The 21,985-nt window shown below is 37.4% G+C and overlaps 1 protein-coding gene across 1 annotated transcript; it reads right to left on the minus strand.

Moving 5' to 3' along the window:
• Nucleotides 1–3,752: 3,752 nt before the first annotated feature.
• On the minus strand, nucleotides 3,753–12,589 carry EMB2656 (ARM repeat superfamily protein). Its single transcript, XM_011087549.3, has 12 exons — nucleotides 12,169–12,589; nucleotides 11,258–11,461; nucleotides 10,793–10,938; nucleotides 9,566–9,834; nucleotides 8,701–8,792; nucleotides 7,237–7,384; nucleotides 6,723–7,162; nucleotides 6,048–6,559; nucleotides 5,899–5,959; nucleotides 5,530–5,802; nucleotides 4,804–5,065; nucleotides 3,753–4,413 (listed from the first exon to the last, which is right to left on the minus strand). Exons 1-12 carry the CDS (start codon nucleotides 12,541–12,543, stop codon nucleotides 4,097–4,099), a joined length of 3,099 nt encoding a protein of 1,032 aa, XP_011085851.2. The 5' UTR covers nucleotides 12,544–12,589; the 3' UTR covers nucleotides 3,753–4,096.
• Nucleotides 12,590–21,985: the final 9,396 nt, after the last annotated feature.

Here is a 21,985-nt window from a genome sequence, read left to right on the forward strand (position 1 = left end):
TAATTCTTTCAAAATCCACCTACCTGCACTTCTTATTCTAAAGATAATAAATAAGCTTAATATATATATAGATGAAAAGGAGTTTATACAACCTATATGGGACAAAAAAAGGAACCGTTACTTTAGTCATTCCCAACAACACACGCCATAGATAAGGGCTTTCATGATAGGCAATTGGTTACTAGGTCATTGGCTAGAGTTAGATCAGTCAAGACTGATACGAGTGGAAAGACGTGAACTTTTTGTCCTTTTGTCATTTCTTGCTTTTCTAGAGATATTTTTCAGCGAAGTTACACTTTTAGTCCCATAAGATAGGGAGTCAACAACTCAAACAAAAAAAAAAAGAAAGAAAGAATGAATGAAAAAGATTGGGGAGTCAACATTTTAGTCATCTGCTTTATGAAATTTCTAATATGGTTCTAAAATTGACAAAAATTGACACATTTAGTAGTATACTTTACGAAATTTTTACAATGGTTCCAAAATTAAAAAAACTCGACACATTTAGTTTTATGTCCAAGTTTTCATTAAAAGTTAAATGACAAGATTACATGTAATGTGTGTGTCCATCAATTATGTGAACAGCCAAACTCACAAATACGCGCGTTATTAATTCAAATTTGTATGTGAACCATTCATGAATTTGTTTATGATTAATTGATACTGTTACTAATTAAAATGTCAATATTAACATTTATTATCCATCTCTTCATAACGAAACTCGACTTGTTAAAAATTATTATAATTTGAAAACAAAAAACAAAAAAAACACGAATCTCATAAACCCTAAATCACTTTCCTGCTCTTAGAAAAAGTTTATATACATCAAAATTAGAGACTAATAGTAAACCCTAATTAAAAAAAATAATATAAGTAGGGTTTCGATTAGTATACCTCGTGCATGTGTAGAATTAATCAGTACAACGTGCAAAAAGATTTAGGTATGGATAAACGTACGTGTGATATATTTAAATCTTGCAAAAGAATTCTTCTGTCTTTTTTTTTTTTTTCTAATTGTTTGAAATCTTGTAAATGCATCATAGAGGGAAATTAATTTGGTCGATTTTCTTTTCCTTCTATTTTACTTCAACCCAAATTTTGAGATATTTAATATCATCATAAAGATATATAATTCTATATTTTTTAGATTTAATTACACTTAGACCCCATTTAAAAATACAAAATTATACTTTCCTCCAAAAAGTTTTGAAATTACACTTACACCCCCTCAAAAAAAAAATTGTTTACACATCATGACCCGCTTCCATTAGGATTTAGACGAAAAATGCTGAATTTAGCAATATATGTATATATATTTTTAATTTTGTCTCTCATTTAACATTCACAAGTATATATAATGATACTTATAAAGAGACAAATGTAATATATATATATATGGAGTGAGGTTATTATCATTATATTTTTTTTTTAATTATAAGCAAAAAAATTATTGAATGCGAATGTTAAATAAAGAAAATTTTAAAAATTTATGTAATATTTTTACTAATATCAGCATTATTTTTCAAACTTTAACGGAAGGGAGTCAGCTATAAACATTAAATTTTCAAATGGAGTTCAAGTGAAAATTTGAAACATTTTTAGGAAAATACAGTTTCACATTTTTAAAAGATGTATAAGCGTAATTAGTCCATTTTTTATACATCACGATCTTAAAAATCAATTAAATACATCAATAAATTTAAAATACAACCGAAATTAACACAATAAAGTTAGAGACTACTATAAAGTAAAAGAACGCCCACATACATGATTGGACTCAAATCCAAGACGATTTTTCATCATATTAAGAGCTCTGGAGAGGATTATCGTCGAGAAAAACCCTCACTATGTTTCTGTATAAAACTGCAGTTGATTTAAAATGAAAAATTATCTTAATAAACCCTAACCCATTTTTTTAAATTTAAATAATTAATATCTGCTAAAAAAAACATAATCAAATTAAAGGATCTTAATTAATAATAAAAAAAATATTGCATGATGGATGTTGGTGGTAGAGTTCATTGATGAATGGCATGTGTGAGAAGCCCTGTCCGGGGAACAAACCCAATTTTGAAAATCGTGAGACGCACTGTCGGTGTTAGAGTCAATTAGGAGCAACTATTATTTTATTTTAATTTTTTAATAAATAAAGACAAAATTATATTTTTTACCAGACCGTTAGTATTTTTTTTGTCTTGTGACATATTCCGTCTCCACATTAATCTTTTATGATGTATTTAATCCTGAGCATCTTATATTCCGTCTTATTTTTTGGCACAATTAGTCTTGTGTCGACTTTGGTCTCCTTTACACTAGAGCAAGTCTCGATTTTTATTCTGTAATTATAAATTGTTAGGACCAAAATTGTCAATATATGACAAATTTGCCCAAAAAAAGATTCGTCAAAAGAAAAAAAAAACTCTAAATATATAAATGACGTAAATTACATGATCAAAGGTATTAACAATTTATAATTACTGGATAAAAATACCTCATAAAATTATGATAAGTGTCCAAAAAAGACTTATGATCTTCACTGTTGCTTGGGCAGCAATGCTATTTTTTTATTTCTTTTTTCTATTTTTGTCAGATAGTGTGAAATTGCGTCGCAAAGGGCAGAAATCATTTATTTAAATAAACCAATAATAGTAAAAGTTGATATATATTTTATAGAATACTTTGCAATGGGGATTTGGTGCGTTTGTCAAATTTAAATATTATTTGGGGGAGTGGGGGAATAATAATTGCCAAGTAGTTAGGGAGGCTACAGCCTACAAGGTCAGTTTTTAATATTTATGATACAAAATTTATGTTAGGCCGGCGACCGGCATCAATCTTCTCTTACTCTTTATTCTAAGTTCTAACCATAATATTTTATTTTATTTTTTTAATTTTATTATTAGGGAACTATACGAAAATAAAATTGATGAAAAGAATAAATAAGAATAAGGGATAATTACATTTATACCTCTTAATTATGGTCTATTTATACAAATCATCCTTACTTTTCGGAAAAAAAATTATATATACACTTACCAGAAATGTCAATATCATTTATATAAATTGCTCCTGCTTTTTGAAAAATTATACATACACTCCACTGAAAACATCGGCGTATTTTACATGAACCGCCCCTGGTTTTTGGTTGTTAAGATGGTTTTTGTAGCTATGCAAAAAAATAATAATAATTTGTATAAACTTGATCATAGATTAAGGTGTAATATAATTATTTCTTAAAAATAATTGATGAACTAAAAACTAAAATGAGTAGTTTTAATGGTTATGCAGAGGAGAGAGGAAATTTTGAAGAAATGATCAGTTTGTGAGGTGTTATTTTTTTGGCAATTTTATTATGTTTGGATATGATTTTTTTTTACCTTTTTTCCAATAACTGAAATAATTTTAATATACAATGTGGGAGGACGATGAAAATATATTCCCAATCATAAGAAAAACAACAAAATAACTTCAAAATTTTATTTTATTTAATTACTTTCCGAACAGACTTATCGATCATATATGATATACAATATGTACATGTAAAGTATTTAGTAATGTAAAGTAAATTATAATAACTCATCTCAATACATTGAACAATACATCAATTCAATTATATTGATAAACAAATTACAAACACTCATATAAAATAAAATAAATTCCCATATACTCAAACTCGTTAATCAAACCTTAGCCTTAGAACAATTTTCAATTAATGCCGAACATTGATATGATTTTCAACATACTACATGAAATTTCTCAATTTCGAAACCACTTTCTTAAACCAATCAAAATCTTTTCAACAATTCTACAATTTTCAAGAATACATATTAATATAAGAATCCAGCAAACAAATGGGCCTAGCCCAACAGCATTTTGGCCCGGAAGACAGCTGAAACACATTCGAATTTCCAAGAATCCCATATGGGAAACCACAACCTTCACAATGGATACATGACTCATACAGGGAAAGATCTACAAAACGACCATCACTACTCATACAGGGCTAGAAAATGACCATTTTTTTTTTCTGCTAGTTGTACGAGATGCACACTAGGCAGAACAAATGTACAATCAACAAAAAAAATGTAATAAATCTTTAATCAGAATCATCAGATGTCACTTCCGACCCAGCCTCATCTTCGTCGTCTTCGTCCTCATCATCCTCCTCTTCTATCCTAATTGACGCCTTGGCCGTCATTCTGGACAATGCTGCCGTCTTGCTTGCCCTCTGTGAACGGCTCACAGGAGGATTAGATGGAACCACCGAAGTTGGAGAGAGTTCATCATCAGAGGAAGATTCTTCATCCTTTGCTCGTCTTCTGGCACGACTTTGTCTGGTTGATTGCGGTGCTGGAGTTGGGGGCACTTCCATGCAGTCACCATCATCGAGCTTGATAGCTAATTCTAACTTTCCTGTTTGTAGATCGAGTACATCAATATAAAGGAGATGGGATCATGGAAAAATACAAGACAAGACACGGACATTTCTTTTGGCTATATGGCCAGTCCTAAAATCACATTGCACTGACTCTACATGCACAGAGAACTATGGGAAGTCCATGCATGTACGCAAACGTTATCAATAAGCATGTGCATATTGTTTTCTTCAGCAAATATGGCTCTGGAGATTATAGGACGAGACAGCACAAAACAATCAAGCATAAGATGTGGTTTCACAGTTCATACTCAACAGAAATAATCCTCTTTTCCTGAAATCTCCCCTAAAAGAATTGTTGAATCTTGTTCTTAAATTTAACTAATGAGAAATTAAGAATGAAATATAGAGAGTAGTATTGTCAGTACCTAATATCAGATCAGTCTGCTCGGTCGACAACTTCTCACCGGGATGCCTATCTATGGCCTGTAGGCGTTCAGCCATCCGCCACAATTCCTTCGTAAGTTCTTTCTCAGTTGCCACAGAAGCTATCACACGATTTAAAATCCTCCGCATGAGCTTTATGGCCCCTTGTTCCGACACCCGAAATTGAAGTAAGACAAGTATTCTACAAAGTGCAGCCAGGTATGCTTTTTCCGCGGCCGTCTTCTTGGCATGGAAGCTTGCCACCTTGATCAGGGGGAATAATAAATTATCATGTAAAATAAATAGAATTGCAGCTGAATGAAAACAAGAACATGAAGAAAATGCATTCGCATTTGGTTCATCAAGGCATTGCATGGAATATCCTAAAATCTCATAGCTTTTTAGAACATGGGCTCAAGAAGAACCCCAAAGAAAGAAAAATTTATGTTACATCACTAGAGTAGAGAAATACAAGAAAAAGGGGAAACTTCATGGAAGCCTTTGTTTTTCTTCTGTTGAAGGGTGGTACTCCTGCATCTCCTTTGAAAATGCCATTTTCAGCCATGCAGAACACCTTGTGATAAATTTAAAACCCATAATAGTCTATACATAGGTTAATTATTACATTAGTTATGGAAAAAACTGGCAAACTTCAATAAACTGGAGTAATTATTGAAACTTAGAAAACTTTGAATTACCATATAGTTCATAATAACAAACATCTGTACCTCTACTGCAATGCGTATTGCAAGCCCTTCCTCTCCACTCTCAAACTCAGGTGAAGGGTCTGTCCCAATATCATGATTCTCACTTTGATTATCATCTGGCTTTGCAGTTTCCTTTGTGAATAAAGGAACTTGCATCATTTGCAGCATAAAGCGTGATGCTTGCACAGCACGTTTACGCATGTTAGACACCATCAGAGTAGATCCGGCAACATTGCCATTGATTCCAGGCCACAAGGAGCGCATAACTCGCATAAAAGCTTTGGATAGACATTTCTGAAATTTCAGGGATAAAATTTTTCATCAGGAAATCAATACTCATACTAATGCAGGTGAACTAACTAGAAAACATATGTAAAAATAGCCTCGCACCTTGTGATTTGAAGAAAGGGATGGATAGTGCTCAAAGAAAACTGATAGACACTGTTTCAACCTACAAAAGAGGATATATGAAACAGTTAGTTGTCCATATTGTCTATATGTATAAATAGGCCAACCAAGAGATTGGAGAAGAGAGCAACCTTTGAAGCTCCTCACTCTCACTATTGAAGTACAGGCTGATGAGCTTAGCTAACAGCAAGTCATGTGTTGAAGCATGTGATCCTGGAAACTTATTGCTCAACAGAAGAATTTTCGCCAAACCTTCACCTAAAATGTCATGAATTGAGTGTTTCTCTTCAACCTCCACAATATCACCCCAATCATGTTCAAGTCCCGCATATAACAGATCAAGCAGTTCAATATCCAAATCCTCACTTCCATTGCCAAATTCAACAGGGGTTGGGGACATTTTATGCTCACGGAGTTGTGATGAGAGATTAGACTTCATGGCTTTGTCCATTTCATCTGGACCGTGCCATATTCCAAGATCAAGTAATGCCTTGGAAGCCATTATGGTAATACTAGGAGGGCCATTCACAAAAGAAAATCTTAACTGCTTAACTGTATTCTCGCTAGGTTTTCTCTCTAACAATCCGAAAAGACCAAGGCACCTAATGGAAGCCCTCTGGACATCCAAGCTAGCATGCTTTGCCTGCATTTCACAAAGCATCAACAAAAAATGAATCATTTGAAGAAATTAAGTGATAAGCCCAGGACAAGAGTCAGAAAATAAGTTATTGCAAGCAAACCATTTCCACATCATCAACCAAAAAGCAAAAGATAAAAAGAAACAACAGAGTTTCCAAGAAACTTACCCCCGGAAGCAATATAGAGTGAAGAATTTCAGCAGGGTCTATGGCCCTTCCCTGCATATGACGAAAAGAAGTTGTGTTCTCCAAAAGCAGAGCAATCACAGCAAGACAGTGCAGCCACTGCTTACAGTCTGCTGTTCTCTCCCTGCAAGGCCGAGCAAGCTCTTCCACCACGGCAAGAACAACCTCTTCAAACTCCCCAGTGGCTGCATGGACTTTCTTTGCCAATTCTGCTACAGCAGCAGCCCAATCTCTCTCCCCTCCTAAATTGAGACCATCTCCAATGAAAACTTCATTTCCATTATCATCCAATTCATGATCAATAGCCATATGTAACAAATTCTGAACAAATTCACTTGCGACCTTTCTTTTTGAAGCATCAGAGAAATCAAGCATAGCACCCAAAAGTAGCAGTTTCCGTGATACAAATCGGTAATTTGGCCCTGTAAAATCATATGGCATAAAAATGGATTGCATAAAATCTAACAGAAGTTGTTCATTATTTAACTGTGCTCACCAGCAGCAATGTGAGCATTAACCAATTCCACATATTCAGACACGGACGCAGGAAGTATACTATCAAGAAGATCATTGTGATCTGAAGCTTCTGCGGCATATACAGCTGATTCCGTGCCCATGGTCATAGCAGCATCAGAGCCCTTTGTCTGATTGATCATGAGAAAAGAACTTAAAGTGTAAGCAGCGGAAGATCATTACTACAATTTCTTCAAAATAGAAAAGATAAGAGTTTCTTCAGCATTGTGCAACCCTGTGCACCTAATTTTGTTAGGCATTCTACAAGTACATGATTTACTACAAGTTACTTTAGAATAATATGAACACTGTATAAAAGAATAAAATCTCTAAGACTATAAATCAAGAACCTCTACCATATTATAGTTGCTGGTTGTGCAACTTCCTACGTAACCTGTATATAAAGTTTTCTCTATTTTCACTTTATAATAATATAAATAGACAAGCTAAGAACTAACATCAGTTTTATTGAAGCCTCCCAAGACTAATTTTTTTGGATAAATCATGATAAAATAGTGATAGTGAATTCTCCCATCGGCAGTCGTTTTTAAGGATTGTCTGCAATACAGTATATGTACTGCAATTTGGAACCTGACTAGCAGCATTTGTCATGGAGTCTAGTCAAACAACTTACAAGGAAGAAATGATTATCCATTTTTACAACTTAGAGCCTTAGACAAGTAAAAGGTCAGATTGTTCCACTTGTCTAGCAACATTGGTTCATGCCATGTAAAGAGTATTGTAACCATATATCAGGATGCGAAAAACTGAAAATTATTAATGAAGCCTAGTAAAATTGACTAGAAAGGTCACACTTCACCACTATAATTTACCATTCATTTGATTTCTGGTCCATCAATGTTGTCACTTGGTACTAAAGTCTCGCCATTACTGAAGTTAAAATATCAGATAAGAAGAAAGATACGAAGAGTTGAATCACTGGCTCAGCATCACTAATTCTAATACTTCATTGTAACTTCAAAGACTTTAGTTAAACACCCTTTAGATAAAGTCATCAAATATCAATAGCATAGTTTAGTGACTGAAATACTGACAGCATTCCAAATGAATGAGTTTCAACCAGCAAAATTTTATAATGACCAGCATAAAATTTTCTGGCTAATAACAACAGTTAAAAGCCAAAGCCAAATGACTTTCATTATGCAACAGCATAAAAGAACAGTTGCAAATAGCCTTTTCAATGGCATTTCAAATTCCAATTTAATTTTATTCCAGATCATTTACGTGCAACACCTATAAGACCCTAGATCACTTAATGGATTATATGTAAAACCAGCTGAGGCAGTGAACGAGGTATCAAAATTGAGTTGTGAATAGCATTTTCCTAATGTGCAGGTAAAATACCATTGACCAAAATCAGCATACTGCATTTACAGAAAAGCAAATAGACAAAGTTAATACCATTTTGTCAACTTTAAGTGCTTACATTTGCTTCCATGTGGAGATGCTTACAGACCATTCGCCAAAAAAGAGCAACTTCTGGGTCCATCAGCTCAATAGAATGATTGCTGTGTCCTCCTATTTACATGGGAAAGCATGTTATGAACACTCAAGCTAAACACTCACTAGGTCTTGGATGCACCAGTGAATAAATTAAATACTTAAACAATAAGAAAGATCATATATAACTATATTTGATTCCAGAAACACAAATGGTGATTCTTGCTTTTTCTAATGTTATTTTTCGTTTTTACTAATGCTTGTGTGCATGGCTAAGCAAAAATTTGGAAAGTAATATGAGCTTCCAGATCAGTAAGGAACCGATACACAAATCCCATATTGATATAGCTGTAAATAGAAATTCTTATATGGGAATATACTGTCTGAATTTCAAATTACTGAACAATGACCAAAGATTTCAGCAACAGAAATTGAAGTGAAGCTCTAGTTAAACTCCTGCTGATATTTGGTAATGCAGTCAACCTATGCAGGATGTACATCTTAGGCCTGAAACATCGATTGTTCACCACAACAAATTGACAATGTTTAGCAAAGTCTACAGTAAAGGCATGTCTCCTGCTACAGCACCAAAGATGTCGGGGACTATAGGTTTCAGAAAGCCAACATCAACTTAAATAACATTCCGCAAATATTGCACAAGGTGCTCCTAACTTATAGCGAGTGGAATTATAATAAAACAGCAGGGATCTTATTAATGTCATGGACCACGATGGATCCAAATATAACCAAGCAAGAATGGCTGAAAGATCAAAAGATTGGTTATTTAGTTAAGTTTCTAGTGAGTTACAAAATACCTACATATGAAAATCAAGATAAATGGTATTTAGTACCTTCAGCTGAGTCACCATTAGATATAAGGAATTTCCGGATAGTTTGACCATTTTGCATTTTTACCAATCCTGCTTTCAGTAGTGTGGTCATTACTAACTCCCCAACTGATTCATATGTTTCAACATCAAGAAACTTAAGCAGTTCGACAGGGTCTCCATTGCAACATTTCTCAAGCCACTCATCTTTCAACAACTTCACGCACTCCTTCGCGACAGCTGTGGAGCGATCAGTGAGCCCCCTCTGAAGAATATTTGTTCTGTGCTTGATGCTGTAAAACACATATTACAAGCAAAATAATCACGTCGACTGTATAACTTCTAGTCATAGAGGTCAAACTGAAGGGCTAGGAGATTAATGGGATTTTATGCTTCATCTAGTCCAACAAGCAGCATTAAGAATCACAATCTAATTCAGAAGTTATTGTCACCATTCGCATAATGTTGCCTTGTGGTTGAAGAAATTTCCAACTTGGGTCATGCAGAGAAGAAATCTACTGAAAGCATTAAATCAAAAGCATCTTTTCAGTCCTCTTAAATATTCTATTTTAGGTAATCATGCCATGTACCACAGACAGATCTTATGACAAACACAACCTGGAAATTGCAGCATTGACACTAAGGATGCATGATCTATTATACTAGAAATAAGAGTTCTCAACTGAATTTCCAACTAATTTTTTTAGCTTCTGATTTTAGCCTATGGTTCTTATATGTCAAAGTTGCCCTGTTGTCAATTTCTTGGCTTTTGTATACTTTACCATTTTAGCAGAAGTCTTAATAAAACAAGTTATTAGGATCATTCAAATCTTTTCTATTTATTTTTTGGACATATCCATCTCAATAGCGATATTCTGAGAAGATTCTCTGACTTCTAGAAACATCATCAGTTAATTTAGAGCTGAAAACGAATAACAAAAACATGTTAATATCTCATTTTATGGGAAACAAAAGAATAAGTACAAGCATTACAAGACCTCTTTAGTAGTGTAAATATTTTTGTTAATTCATGCTTCAGTTAAATTTTAACATATACATAATTCCAATTGTTGACTTATGATCATGAGCAATGCTCAATGTTGCATTAGTTTAAACACATCTACTTAAAAATCTTGGGTCAAACAGAAGTGTGTAACACGACTAAGAAAGAACACAAGTAGGAAAATAGAAATCAGCATGAAAAAATGACAAGTTAAAATCATGCGATAAACCAGAAGAATAAAAATAAACCTGAGACTCTGTAGTGGTACTTTACAGGCTAGGACAGAGTATGCTGCCTTTCGTACTGACTCACTAACATCCAGAGTGCAATCAAATATCATTGGTAAAGTTGCACTTGAAGGAGGCAAAGACAACACAATTATCTTACGAACATCCTGCACATTTGCAATAGCCAAACTTAATAAAATGTATCTCTAGGCAACATATGTGGTATATTATTTACAATATAAGTTCATAGTGTTAATGCACAAAAATGCTTCTCTTAAAACTGGTCAAATTGAACAGCAATCTTTGGTGACACCAACAAATTGAATTAGAATGGCATGGAAAAAACCATTGAGGTTTTTAATGAAGTTATTTAGAGAGTCTGGTTAAACATCCAGAAGGTAAACAGTAGTGTACCATTAGTCAACCAGACATATAATTAGGCAGACCAGAAAAGTTAGCCAAAAATGGAACACAAATAGGACCTACCCCATTCTGCTCCATTGGCAACTTCTCAAGGAACAATTCAAGAATGTCGCCATTCTCTGAATCATTTGCAAAGCGTGCAAGAGCCCTGACTGCAAATGTTCGAACTGCAGGGACCTTATCGGCCACACGTAGCCTCATGCATTCTATCACCTCATCCCAAAGTTCATTGCTTACTTCTGCATCGTCCGGCAACCGCATAATGATCTAGACAGCAAAAGGCATGTAAATGATTACTATCTTTCAGGATATAGTGGTTTTTTCATTTCAAATCATGTCAGAGTGGCTCACTCCTGGATAGTGAATTGGCGTAAGATGATAACAAAAGCTGTGACCTAATTGCTTGGCTAACAGCCTAAGAAACATGTGTTTCATTTTGGAGAAAGAAAGGATTAATCTCATATGAAATTATAGTCAGTAAGCAGAAAATCTAACTCATGAAAGGAAAGCATACACTTTAAAACGGGAGAAATCCCCAATCTTTGGGAATCAAACACTCTACCCCTACAACGAAAACCAGAAGACCTATACCTTTATAACCTACTCACTCATGACAGCGATCTATAATTCCTATGATAAACATCATGCGATACATTGTCTCATTTTCAATATACAGAATGTGGAAAGAAACGCCAAAGAGAAGATTTAGATCTCCCCCCCCCCCCGGCAATTACATCCATCCATTTCTCTGATCCACGTTGCTGTAATTTAGCTGATACAGAATAAACAAAACCCACGAAAGCAATTTCCCCCGCTTGATTTTCAGTTCTCCCGATTTTTGTTACGACTTAATTTTTCAGACTGCAAGAAGTTCAAACCCGCACCACGGGCACGGATAATATCCAAAGAAATTTCAAGATGTCAAAAATGTTAACCGTACATCGCTGAGACTACGATAAAAACGTAGAAGATACCTCAGAAACGATCTGGCAAGCCCTAAACCTAACAGTCTTGTTAGCCGCGGCAGCACCCACAAGCAGAAACATCAGGAAATTCTCCAGAAATTTATCACCTGAATCACCTTTCCCACCGCGCGAGCAAGCAAAGACGGCAGCGAACTTGATAATCCGCTCAGCAGAGGCGGTGCGACGCTGGAAATTAAAAAGAGGCTTTAGGGCTCTGCAAAACGCCTCGCAGAATTCACTCGGCGGCGACGAGGAGCGGAGAGAGACGAGTTCCTTGAGCTTCCGGACGTGCGCAGCTTGCGAGGTCCAAACCTCGTCAAACAGCCTAGCGATTTTGAGCGACAACTTCCGCTGCTCCTCCGATTCTTCGTTCGCCATCTGCATTATTCCCTCACAAGATTTCCGTTGATTCCCGCTGTTGCTACTCTTTTTGAAATGGTGTCCGAACGAATTCGAAGCGGGAAAAACGCAGTCTTATTGGGCCATGCTATGAAGTGGGCCAGCTAATCGTCACTACTTGGGCCGTTATCCAATTTCTGAAGCCCAAAATGTGTTGGATCCACATAAGCCCACAAACCTGGGCTGGACTGCCATTTACATGGAAGATAAAAATATTACACATATACTGACACTTGTCCCGGTCTTCAGAGATTAGACGGTCATACATATTCGATGCGTGTACGATAAATTCATTGAAATAAGATTGGGAAAGAATTCGATGAACAAATCTTTTTAAGGTGAATGAACGAGGAAGACGATCAACGAAAACGACATAAACTAAAATATGATTAGAAGAGAAAGAAGATCGATGAGAGATAAAGAAAGAATGATTACATCGACGTTTATTGTGTCGTTTTTTTTTTTTTCTAAAAGTTGTAGTGTCGCCAAATAATTATGTCAGACTGTGATGGGTATCTGCTCTGTTCAGTTCAGCAATATGTACACTCTGTGCATGCGCATATTCAGTGTAAGTAAAAGAAATAAATCTAAAACCGCGGCAACTCAAAGGTGTTGGAAATGGCCTCAGTGGAAATGCTCCGACGATCATGTTATTGAAATAATCAATATGAAATGAATAGGTCAAATAAATTACGGATAGAGAAAACGTCAATTCATATTTGATTTTTTATTTATGAGCAGTAATTATAGTTCTGGACCAATTGTGCGGCCTCCACGTTGGAGTCTTAGATCGCGTCGCGCTACATGATCTTTTATCCAGGGACTCAGATCGAGTGTGGGTTAATTAGGTTAAAATTGGTACAAACTCCCGCAAAAGACGTAAATTCTAATATTTTTATGGAATATCTATTCTTTTTTATCGAGGGTATAATAGGTAAAGGATAATTTCCAATCAGTCCGAAATATATATATATAAATCTTTTAACACTATAGGGTTGTTTTCCGGGAGCTTATTTTAAACGTAAATTAACTTTTTGCTAAAAGTAAACTTAAATGAATACTTTCGATTAACAATTTAAGCTTTTAAATAGTTTAAAAAATATAAGTTAATTTAAGCCAAAAGCTATAAATAATTATCTGTCAATTTTTACAATTTACTGTTAAAATCATAAAATATTCAGCCAACTTCAAATTTTTCCGATCTTTTGGTTTTTCACTTTTGTTTTCAAACACACATAACTTTTATTATAATTAAACTTACAACTTTCTCGACAAATTATTCGTACCATAAAAGTAAAAATTATTACAAAACACTTTCTCTACGTATCAAATATTTCCCATATTATCTCTTTCTGAGTGATCATAGTGATCCAACAATCAATTAGTGATCATATTTTCCTTGTTAGAATATCATGAAATCTAATCACAATCGCATAAATCCCTTTCCTCGTCATCATATCTAGCAATAATACATGGGATTCAGACACACTGGAGAACTGGGAACCTTAACCAAAACCAGGCGGCGTAAGAATATGTTCCCTGCTCCGCACAATTGGTTCAAACTGAAAGGTGAGTGGATGAGAAAGGGTAAAGGTGCAGAATGGGGGCACCAGATGCCTTCATCATAACCCATATGCCCAACAAATTGCGGCACTGATTGTCACCAGACTCGCCAGTGTTTGCAGTCTCCTCCAGAAGAACAATTCCCAAGGATCGATTCCCAAGGGTTGGTGAGATGCTCTTTATTTTAGTATTGGATAAATTATAATAAATTTATGAGATAATTGCAGAATTATTATTATTATTATTATTATTATTATTATTATTATCAAATTTGTCTATAATTTTGTCTTAGAATGAATAATTTTGTAAAGGCTAAATTAGAGCCAAATTTTAAAAATTGTCTGAATATTTCATCGTATAAAAAATTATTAATACTTTTTTAATTTTAACAATCGACTAACAATTAGCCCAATTCGTTAGATTTTCATCCATTTTTAATGGTGAAGTAATCAAAATTTCCTTGTGGAGTAAGAACTATAATTTTATTTATTTTTTTAAAATTTTATGATTTTTTTATTGACTAAGTGGATAATTTTTTTTATACTTTTTAAAATTTTTCGATTCACCCCATTCGATTTTTTATTTTAAAAAAATACATGACAAAATTGACAACTTTATACATCCGTTCAATGATTACATAATTTTATCAAACATTATAAGGTATTCTTAACTATACAAAACCCAGAAAAGATCATTATTATTATTATTATCATTACTATCATCATCATCCAACGACCCAAAGTGTCTCTTTCTTATTTTTATTCAATTTCTCCTTATATTTATCGGTAATTAAAAATTAATAATAATAATATATAATTTTTTTAAGAATAATTATATTGTCCGTTCCTGATGTTTGGTATAATTACAAGTAAACCTCATCGAGTTTAGAAAATTATATTAAATACCCTTAATATTTTTTTCTGTCTAACGAAGAGACTTATTCGTTAGTTAAATTCACCGAATTTACTAATATTAGCAATAAAAATTAAATGAACATTTATATTTGTCATCGATTGACTTATTATTGTCCATTGCAGGTCAAATAAATATTATTTTAATCAAACTACCCTTATACATTTTCACAAGATAACGCATGTGAGAAAGTATAAGTTCATCCTTATAAAGGTATTTTGGTTAGAAAATATTTGTTTTGACCTATAATAAATAAGTAATAAATCAATCGTGGATAAATACGAATTTTCATTCAACTTTTTGCTAATATCATCAAACTCGATAACTTTTGACTAACGGTTAGATCTACTCGTTAGACATAAACAAACGTCTAGAGCACTAGATTTTCAAACTACAAGGGACCTACGTGTAATTATGTTATCCGATTTTTAATTAACTCATATAAATAGGTTAAAAAATTGACCTAAACACTCAAATCTGTAGACAACGAGTCCTTGCTTAGATGGTAAAATTGAGTAAAAGGAATTTCGGGTTGTCTAGCAAATGTAGTAACAATCAAATTTATTATAGAAAAGATTTTACTCCAATAATATCTTTGAATCAAGAGTGAGTCGTTTATAATTACATCATAAATTTCAATAATTAATAACTATTATAGTCAACTATAATAAAATAAAATAAAATTTTTATTATTAAAATAGAATAACACCTATATAGAAATCAGACTCGAACTCATAATTTTTAAAATCGTATGACGTTAACTTCGCAGACTGAGTCTGAGCAACCTAATTGACTATGGATATATATATATATATATATATATATTTTATCTATTTTTATAATTGTTGACTATGGATAAAACAGTCGTTGATGATCAATTTGCAAATGAGTACGTCATGATTGGAAATTCAATCTCTAATCGCCACCTCCTTTTTATATTTATTTATTTGTATATATATAATTTTAACAAACTTCCTCAAAATTTATTATAATTACATATTATCTTTTTATTATTTAAAAGATTATAAGTATCTGAAAATGCGTAGGAAGATTTGGTCGAGTTCACTCGATGATCGAACTCTTAATCCGCGATCCGACCTCGGCTCCCGAAACGCGATCCCTGAGAACAAAAGGAAACGGTTAAGCCGGCCGGGTGTAGTCCCGGCTATGGCTCTCCGACGATCAAGTCAGTTCCTAGATCAGAGATATCCGATGATAGAAAATTGTATACGTCTGATCTCAAGTGAAAACTTACCCTTTCAAACCTTCATTTGCTGTTCTTATATGTCTCCAAAGGATAATTTTGGTAAGAGCCAATATCCGGGTCTGGGAGCTCAAGTTATGCCCAAAATCATAGCTAACCACTGTTATGGCAGCCGCAAATCTCTCCCTTTGAGCATTATGTGGGATTCTGGAATCTTTCCATAGTGGTTCCTCAATTTAATGTGAAGGGTATATTCGTCCAAAGATAAAAAACCCCCTCATCATTTGCCCCCTTAGTTCTGGACGCGACGGCTGAGTCGTGTGCAGAAATCAACAGGTGCTTTGCAGGTCATTTAATTGTCTCGATATTGAGGTCCACGTGTCGCGTGGGCAGTCCATTCTAGCATTGGAGGGCGCGTGCCTTCTGCAGACGTCCAATCCCCTCTCAATACAAAACCCATATAATCCGTGTGATTCAAAATATTTCAAACTGATTTCGTCTTCCCCAAGCCAACGCTTTCAGCCCTCCTACCATTCAAGCCCTGCTTTACTCTTCATTTCCAGGTACGACGTTCCGCCATCCCAAACTTTGCTTCTCACTACTGCTACTTTTACCCATAGTATTGCGGTCAGTATGCACCAAGAAGGTCCGTCTAGGGCTAGGTCTCGGTCTAGATTGCGTCATGGTGGGCGAATAGAATCGGATTCCGATAGTGTTCCCGACTCTGATTTCGGTGATAGGCCGTGGGAACACATAGTTAGTACTGTAAGGCTTCGGGTCGATACAATAAGGGAAAAATACTTTATCCCTCCTAGCTACGAAGTTTTAGTTCCTAGTTCTGCTGATCGCATGCATCGCCCCCCTCGAGGTTTCTGTTCATTTTCCTTGAATCATTTTGACGCGGGTCTGAGATTACCCCTCGCTCCGTATGTTTCACAAATTCTCAGGCGCCTTGAATTGTGCCCTATGCAACTCTCGCCTAACTCGATCCGCCACATCATTATCTTCGTTATCCTAATGAGGGTCTACCGATATGAGCCCAGCTTCGATAATTTCTGGTCTTTGTACTCGTTTACTACCTCTGCTAGGTCGGCAGATAATGGTTTTTATTACTTATCCGCCCGCAAGGAGTGCAGATATCTGGCTCCTTTAACTTCGAACGTAGGTCCATGGAAGAAACGATTCATCTTTGTTCGTCCTCCCCCGGGCCGGGGATGGCCTTTTTGTTGTGAATGGGTCTTAGAAAAACCGAGACCTGTGGTTGAGGGTGGGGGGTTAGAAGGTGATCAAATTAGGAGCCTTTCCTCTAATCGGTATGACCCCAAGATGCTTCTGGTAGAAGAAGTTCTCAAGCTCGCACAACTTTCTCCTGCCCCTATCCCAGTTGAGGGCTCCTTAGGTGATTAATCGATTAAGTTTTCATTTCCTTCTGTTCTACTCGGATCCAATGTGTTCTCAACCCACTGTTTTTTTTCTTTTCAGACGATATGGTAGGTCAATCTCGCCTTGCCCAGCGGATCCGATCCAATCGGGCGCGACCGTCAGCTGGGGAGGCCGCACCCGTCCCTTCATCAGCGACCTCGCCTCATCCTGGTGACAGTTCAGTAGCTCCTCAAGGGAACCAACCCCGTAGCCCCCCCATCAACATTGGGAGTGAGGATACCCGCTCCCATATTCGTCCGCTGAATCAACCGGCTCCTGCTTCGCCTGATCGATCCCATACTGGAGAGTCTGGTTCGGGCGGCCTGTTGCCCCGGAGACGGAGGAGAGGTAAGAGCCCCGTGGGTCCCAATACGAGGAGCCGTTCTCAATCCCTGGCTCTGGGTCACTCCGTGTCTACAGCCCTTGATGATCGCAGAGGTATGGAAATGTTCAATGACATTTCCGACTGCTGGAAGAAAGCTCGCGAGGATCTCCGTGCTCCGAACCACCTTATGCCTCCACCCGTCGAAGAAAGATTCGTTCCAAATTGGAATGTCTCTCCCAACAGCACTGTTCTTGGTTCACATTCTGGACAAGTATCATGGGAACTATTCAATGCTTCGTGTTTACCACGCGATCAGGCGGCCTTGCTCCAGAGCCCTTTTACTCGACTGGAAGAACATGCTGCCCACTCGCTAGTTCAGGTAATTACCCTCTGAATGATGACCTCTTTTTTTTTTTTTTTTTTTTTAGATTCTTTCCTAACTCGATCGTGTCCAGGCTGCTAATCTCGTTCGGGGACTCTCTTTGAAGTGTGCCGGGTTTCGAAGGAATCAATTGGTCGCTGAACGTTCCAGTAGTGAGATGCGCCTCAAGGTCGAGGAGGCTACCGCTCGCGCGGAAAATTCGGAAGCCCAACGCGCAGTCCTGGAGGCCCGTATCAAGGAGTTGGAGGAAAAGATGGCCACTGAGGTGTCTAAGGCTACTGAGTTGGGGAGAGAGGCTGGCTTCACAGTTGGACAAGCAGCTGGGAAGATTGATGGTCGAGCCGAGTTCTTGAGTTCCGACGAGTTCTCTGCTCGTATTCGGGAGGCTCGACTTTCCGGTGCTCGTGATTTTATCCGAGCTCCGTCTTTTGATACTGCTTTAGAAATTAGGGCTGCAGACTACCTGGTACAAGGTTTTGATAGATGCAAAGCTCAAGTTTCGACATTGAAAGGCTTTGTACCTGGTTTTGATCTCGCCAAGCTCGACCCTAGCCTTGATGGTGCCTTGCGCCCATTCCCCGAGGACCCTGCTGCTTCGCCCAAAGAAGATGAATTTGCTTCACTGCTAGATGTCATTGAAAATATGTAGCTTTATGTCCTGAACAATCTGATCGTAGTTCCTTTTGTATAATCCCTGGTTTTAAGCACTATCTCTTAAAACATTAGACTTCAGTGCTTTCGCTACTGTAAGCGCTTTTGCTGATACGATCGTTTTTGAAAACCTTTTTCAGGTTTAACATTATCGCATTGATTGGTAGTGCCTTTCTCAGGTCTATATAAGAAAAATGCGATCATATTATTTAATATGGTTTAATGAGCCTTTTCCAGGCTAATGGGTATACAGTAACTAAACTTCATACATTATTTGGCCTTTCCCAGGCATCTATGATCGCACTACTGACAGCCTTTCTCAGGCTGGATTATGCATAGAATTTTCTCAAGTTTCGTATGTTCCATGGTCGCTTGAGAAGACGTCCTTGAGAGTCTTGTAATAGGTAAGCACCCTTCCTCCGTATTTCGACCACCTTAAAGGGGCCCTCCCATTCAGGGTCCAGCTTCCCCACGTGTTTAGAGACTTCAGCTTTTTTAAGGACCAGATCCCCCACTTGGAGTTCCCTGGGTCGAAGTTTTTTGTTGTACCTCCTCATCATTAGGCCTTTGTGGTGGAGTATTTTAGCTAGGGCGGCATCCTTCTTTTCTTCGATCACCGTTAGGTCGAACGCGCGTGCTTGGTTGTTCGCCGCAGGGTCGTAACTTGCGATCCGATGGGTTTCCTCGCCGATTTCTGCAGGAAGAATAGCTTCAGAACCGTAAACTAGACAAAAGGGACTTTCACCTGTAGACGACCTCGGGGTCGTCCTGTATGCCCATAATACCCCTGGTAGTTCTTCTTCCCACGATCCTTTTGAATTAATACGGGTCTTTAAGTGTTGGAGTATAGTCCTGTTGGTCACCTCTGTCTGCCCGTTCGATTGAGGGTGGCCCACCGATGTGAAGTTTTGTTGGATTTTTAACTCCTTCAACCAGCTCGCAATTTCTTTCCCCTGGAATTGTGTGCCGTTATCTGATACGATAGTTCTGGGGATCCCGAATCGACATATGATATTCTTCCAAATAAAATCGATCATCCCTTTTTCCGTTATTCTTGCCACTGCTTCGGCTTCTACCCACTTAGAAAAGTACTCGACTGCGAGTACGATAAATTTTTTTTGTGCCCTCGCAGGGGGGAAAGGCCCCATTATATCGATCCCCCACTGATCGAACGGGCAAGCGACCTGTAATGGTTCCATTGGTGTAGCCGGGGAATGTATCCGGGCGGAGAACCTCTGACAGCTTTCGCATCTTTGTACTAGCCTCTTCGCATCCTTCATCAGTGTAGGCCAGAAATACCCTTGACGTGCGACCTTCTGAGCTAACGACCTTGCGCCCGAATGGTTGCCGCAACTCCCTTCGTGTATCTCTTTCAGTACGTATCCCGCTTGTTCGTCATTCAAGCATTTTAGCAGGGGTCCGTCCGCCATTCTCTTGTATAGTTCAGATTCGATCATTGTGAATCTGGTGGCCTTTAACTTCAAATTTTTTGCATGCGAAGGGTTTTTGGGAAGAATCCCCTCCTTGAGATAGAGCGTTAGCTCGTCCTTCCACGTACAAGGTTGGTCTACCGTATATACATCGACCTCAGCGATCGCTGGTCTGTCTTTCACCATCACTATTATACTGCGGTTCTTTATGCCCGACAATGAGGCTCCAAATTTAGAAAGTGAATCAGCTCTATCGTTTTCTCCTCTTGGTATCTGTTGGACCGTGCATTTGTCGAAACGCTCGATCAGAGATTTTGACTTCTTCAGGTACATCGACATTGTCTGCTCCTTCGCTTCGTAATTCCCCTCGATCTGCATTGCTACTAACTGCGAGTCAGTGTATACTTCTAAAGTTCTTGCTCCTGCTGCATGAGCCAGCTCTAATCCTAAGATTAGCGCTTCGTACTCGGCTTCGTTGTTGGTGGCATGAAACGAGAGTCTGGCTGCGACCTCTATTTCAACCTCTCCTGGCCCTTGTATCAAGATCCCAGCTCCCCCGTTGCTAGTATTCGACGATCCGTCTACATGCAGCATCCACGGCTCGACATCCAGAGCAGGCATGTTTGTCAGTTCCATTACAAAGTCAGCAAGTACCTGAGCCCTCTCCGAGTTTCTGGCATGGTATTCTATATCGTGTTCACCCAGTTCTACAGCCCACTTCACTAATCTCCCTGAGACCTCCGGTCGCGACAAAATGCTCTTGAGCGGTTGATTTGTTAATACGACGATCTTGTGTGATTGGAAATACGGCCGTAACCTGCGAGCCGACGTTACTAGTGCAAGAACGAACTTTTCGACTAAGCTGTACCTCATCTCCGCTCCCTGCAGCATTTTGCTAACATAGTATACTGGGTTCTGGACTTTATTCTCTTCCCTCACCAGTACCGAACTCACAGCATGTTCCGACACTGCTAAGTATAGATACAAAATGTCTCCAGGTCGGGGATTTGCTAATAGTGGTGGCGTCCTCAAGTAATCCTTGAGTTGGTTAAAAGCATCCTCGCATTCTTTTGACCATTGGAAATCCTTGGGTTTTCTTAATACTTTAAAGAAGGGTAAATTTCTATCTGCTGACTTTGAAATAAATCGGTTAAGGGATGCGATCTTACCCGTTAACTTCTGTACGTCTTTTATCGAAGCTGGTGACTTTAGCTCGAGGATTGCTTTGATTTTCTCTGGATTGGCCTCTATCCCTCGGCTGCTCACCATATATCCCAAGAACTTGCCCCCTCCGACCCCGAATGTGCATTTTGTTGGATTGAGCTTCATTCCGTATGTTCGCATGACGGCAAAGCTTGCTTCGAGGTCCTGCAAGTGTTTCTCCGAGTGCCGGCTTTTAACTAACATATCGTCCACGTAGACCTCCATTGTTTTTCCAATCTGTTCTCTGAACATTCTGTTAACGAGCCTTTGATACGTTGCACCTGCATTTTTCAGACCGAATGGCATTACGTTATAGCAAAATATACCTTGTTCAG

The sequence above is a fragment of the Sesamum indicum genome, linkage group LG8, assembly GCF_026168435.1.
Source record: "Sesamum indicum cultivar Baizhima isolate 11 linkage group LG8, ASM2616843v1, whole genome shotgun sequence".
In the NCBI taxonomy this organism is placed as follows: Eukaryota; Viridiplantae; Streptophyta; class Magnoliopsida; order Lamiales; family Pedaliaceae; genus Sesamum; species Sesamum indicum.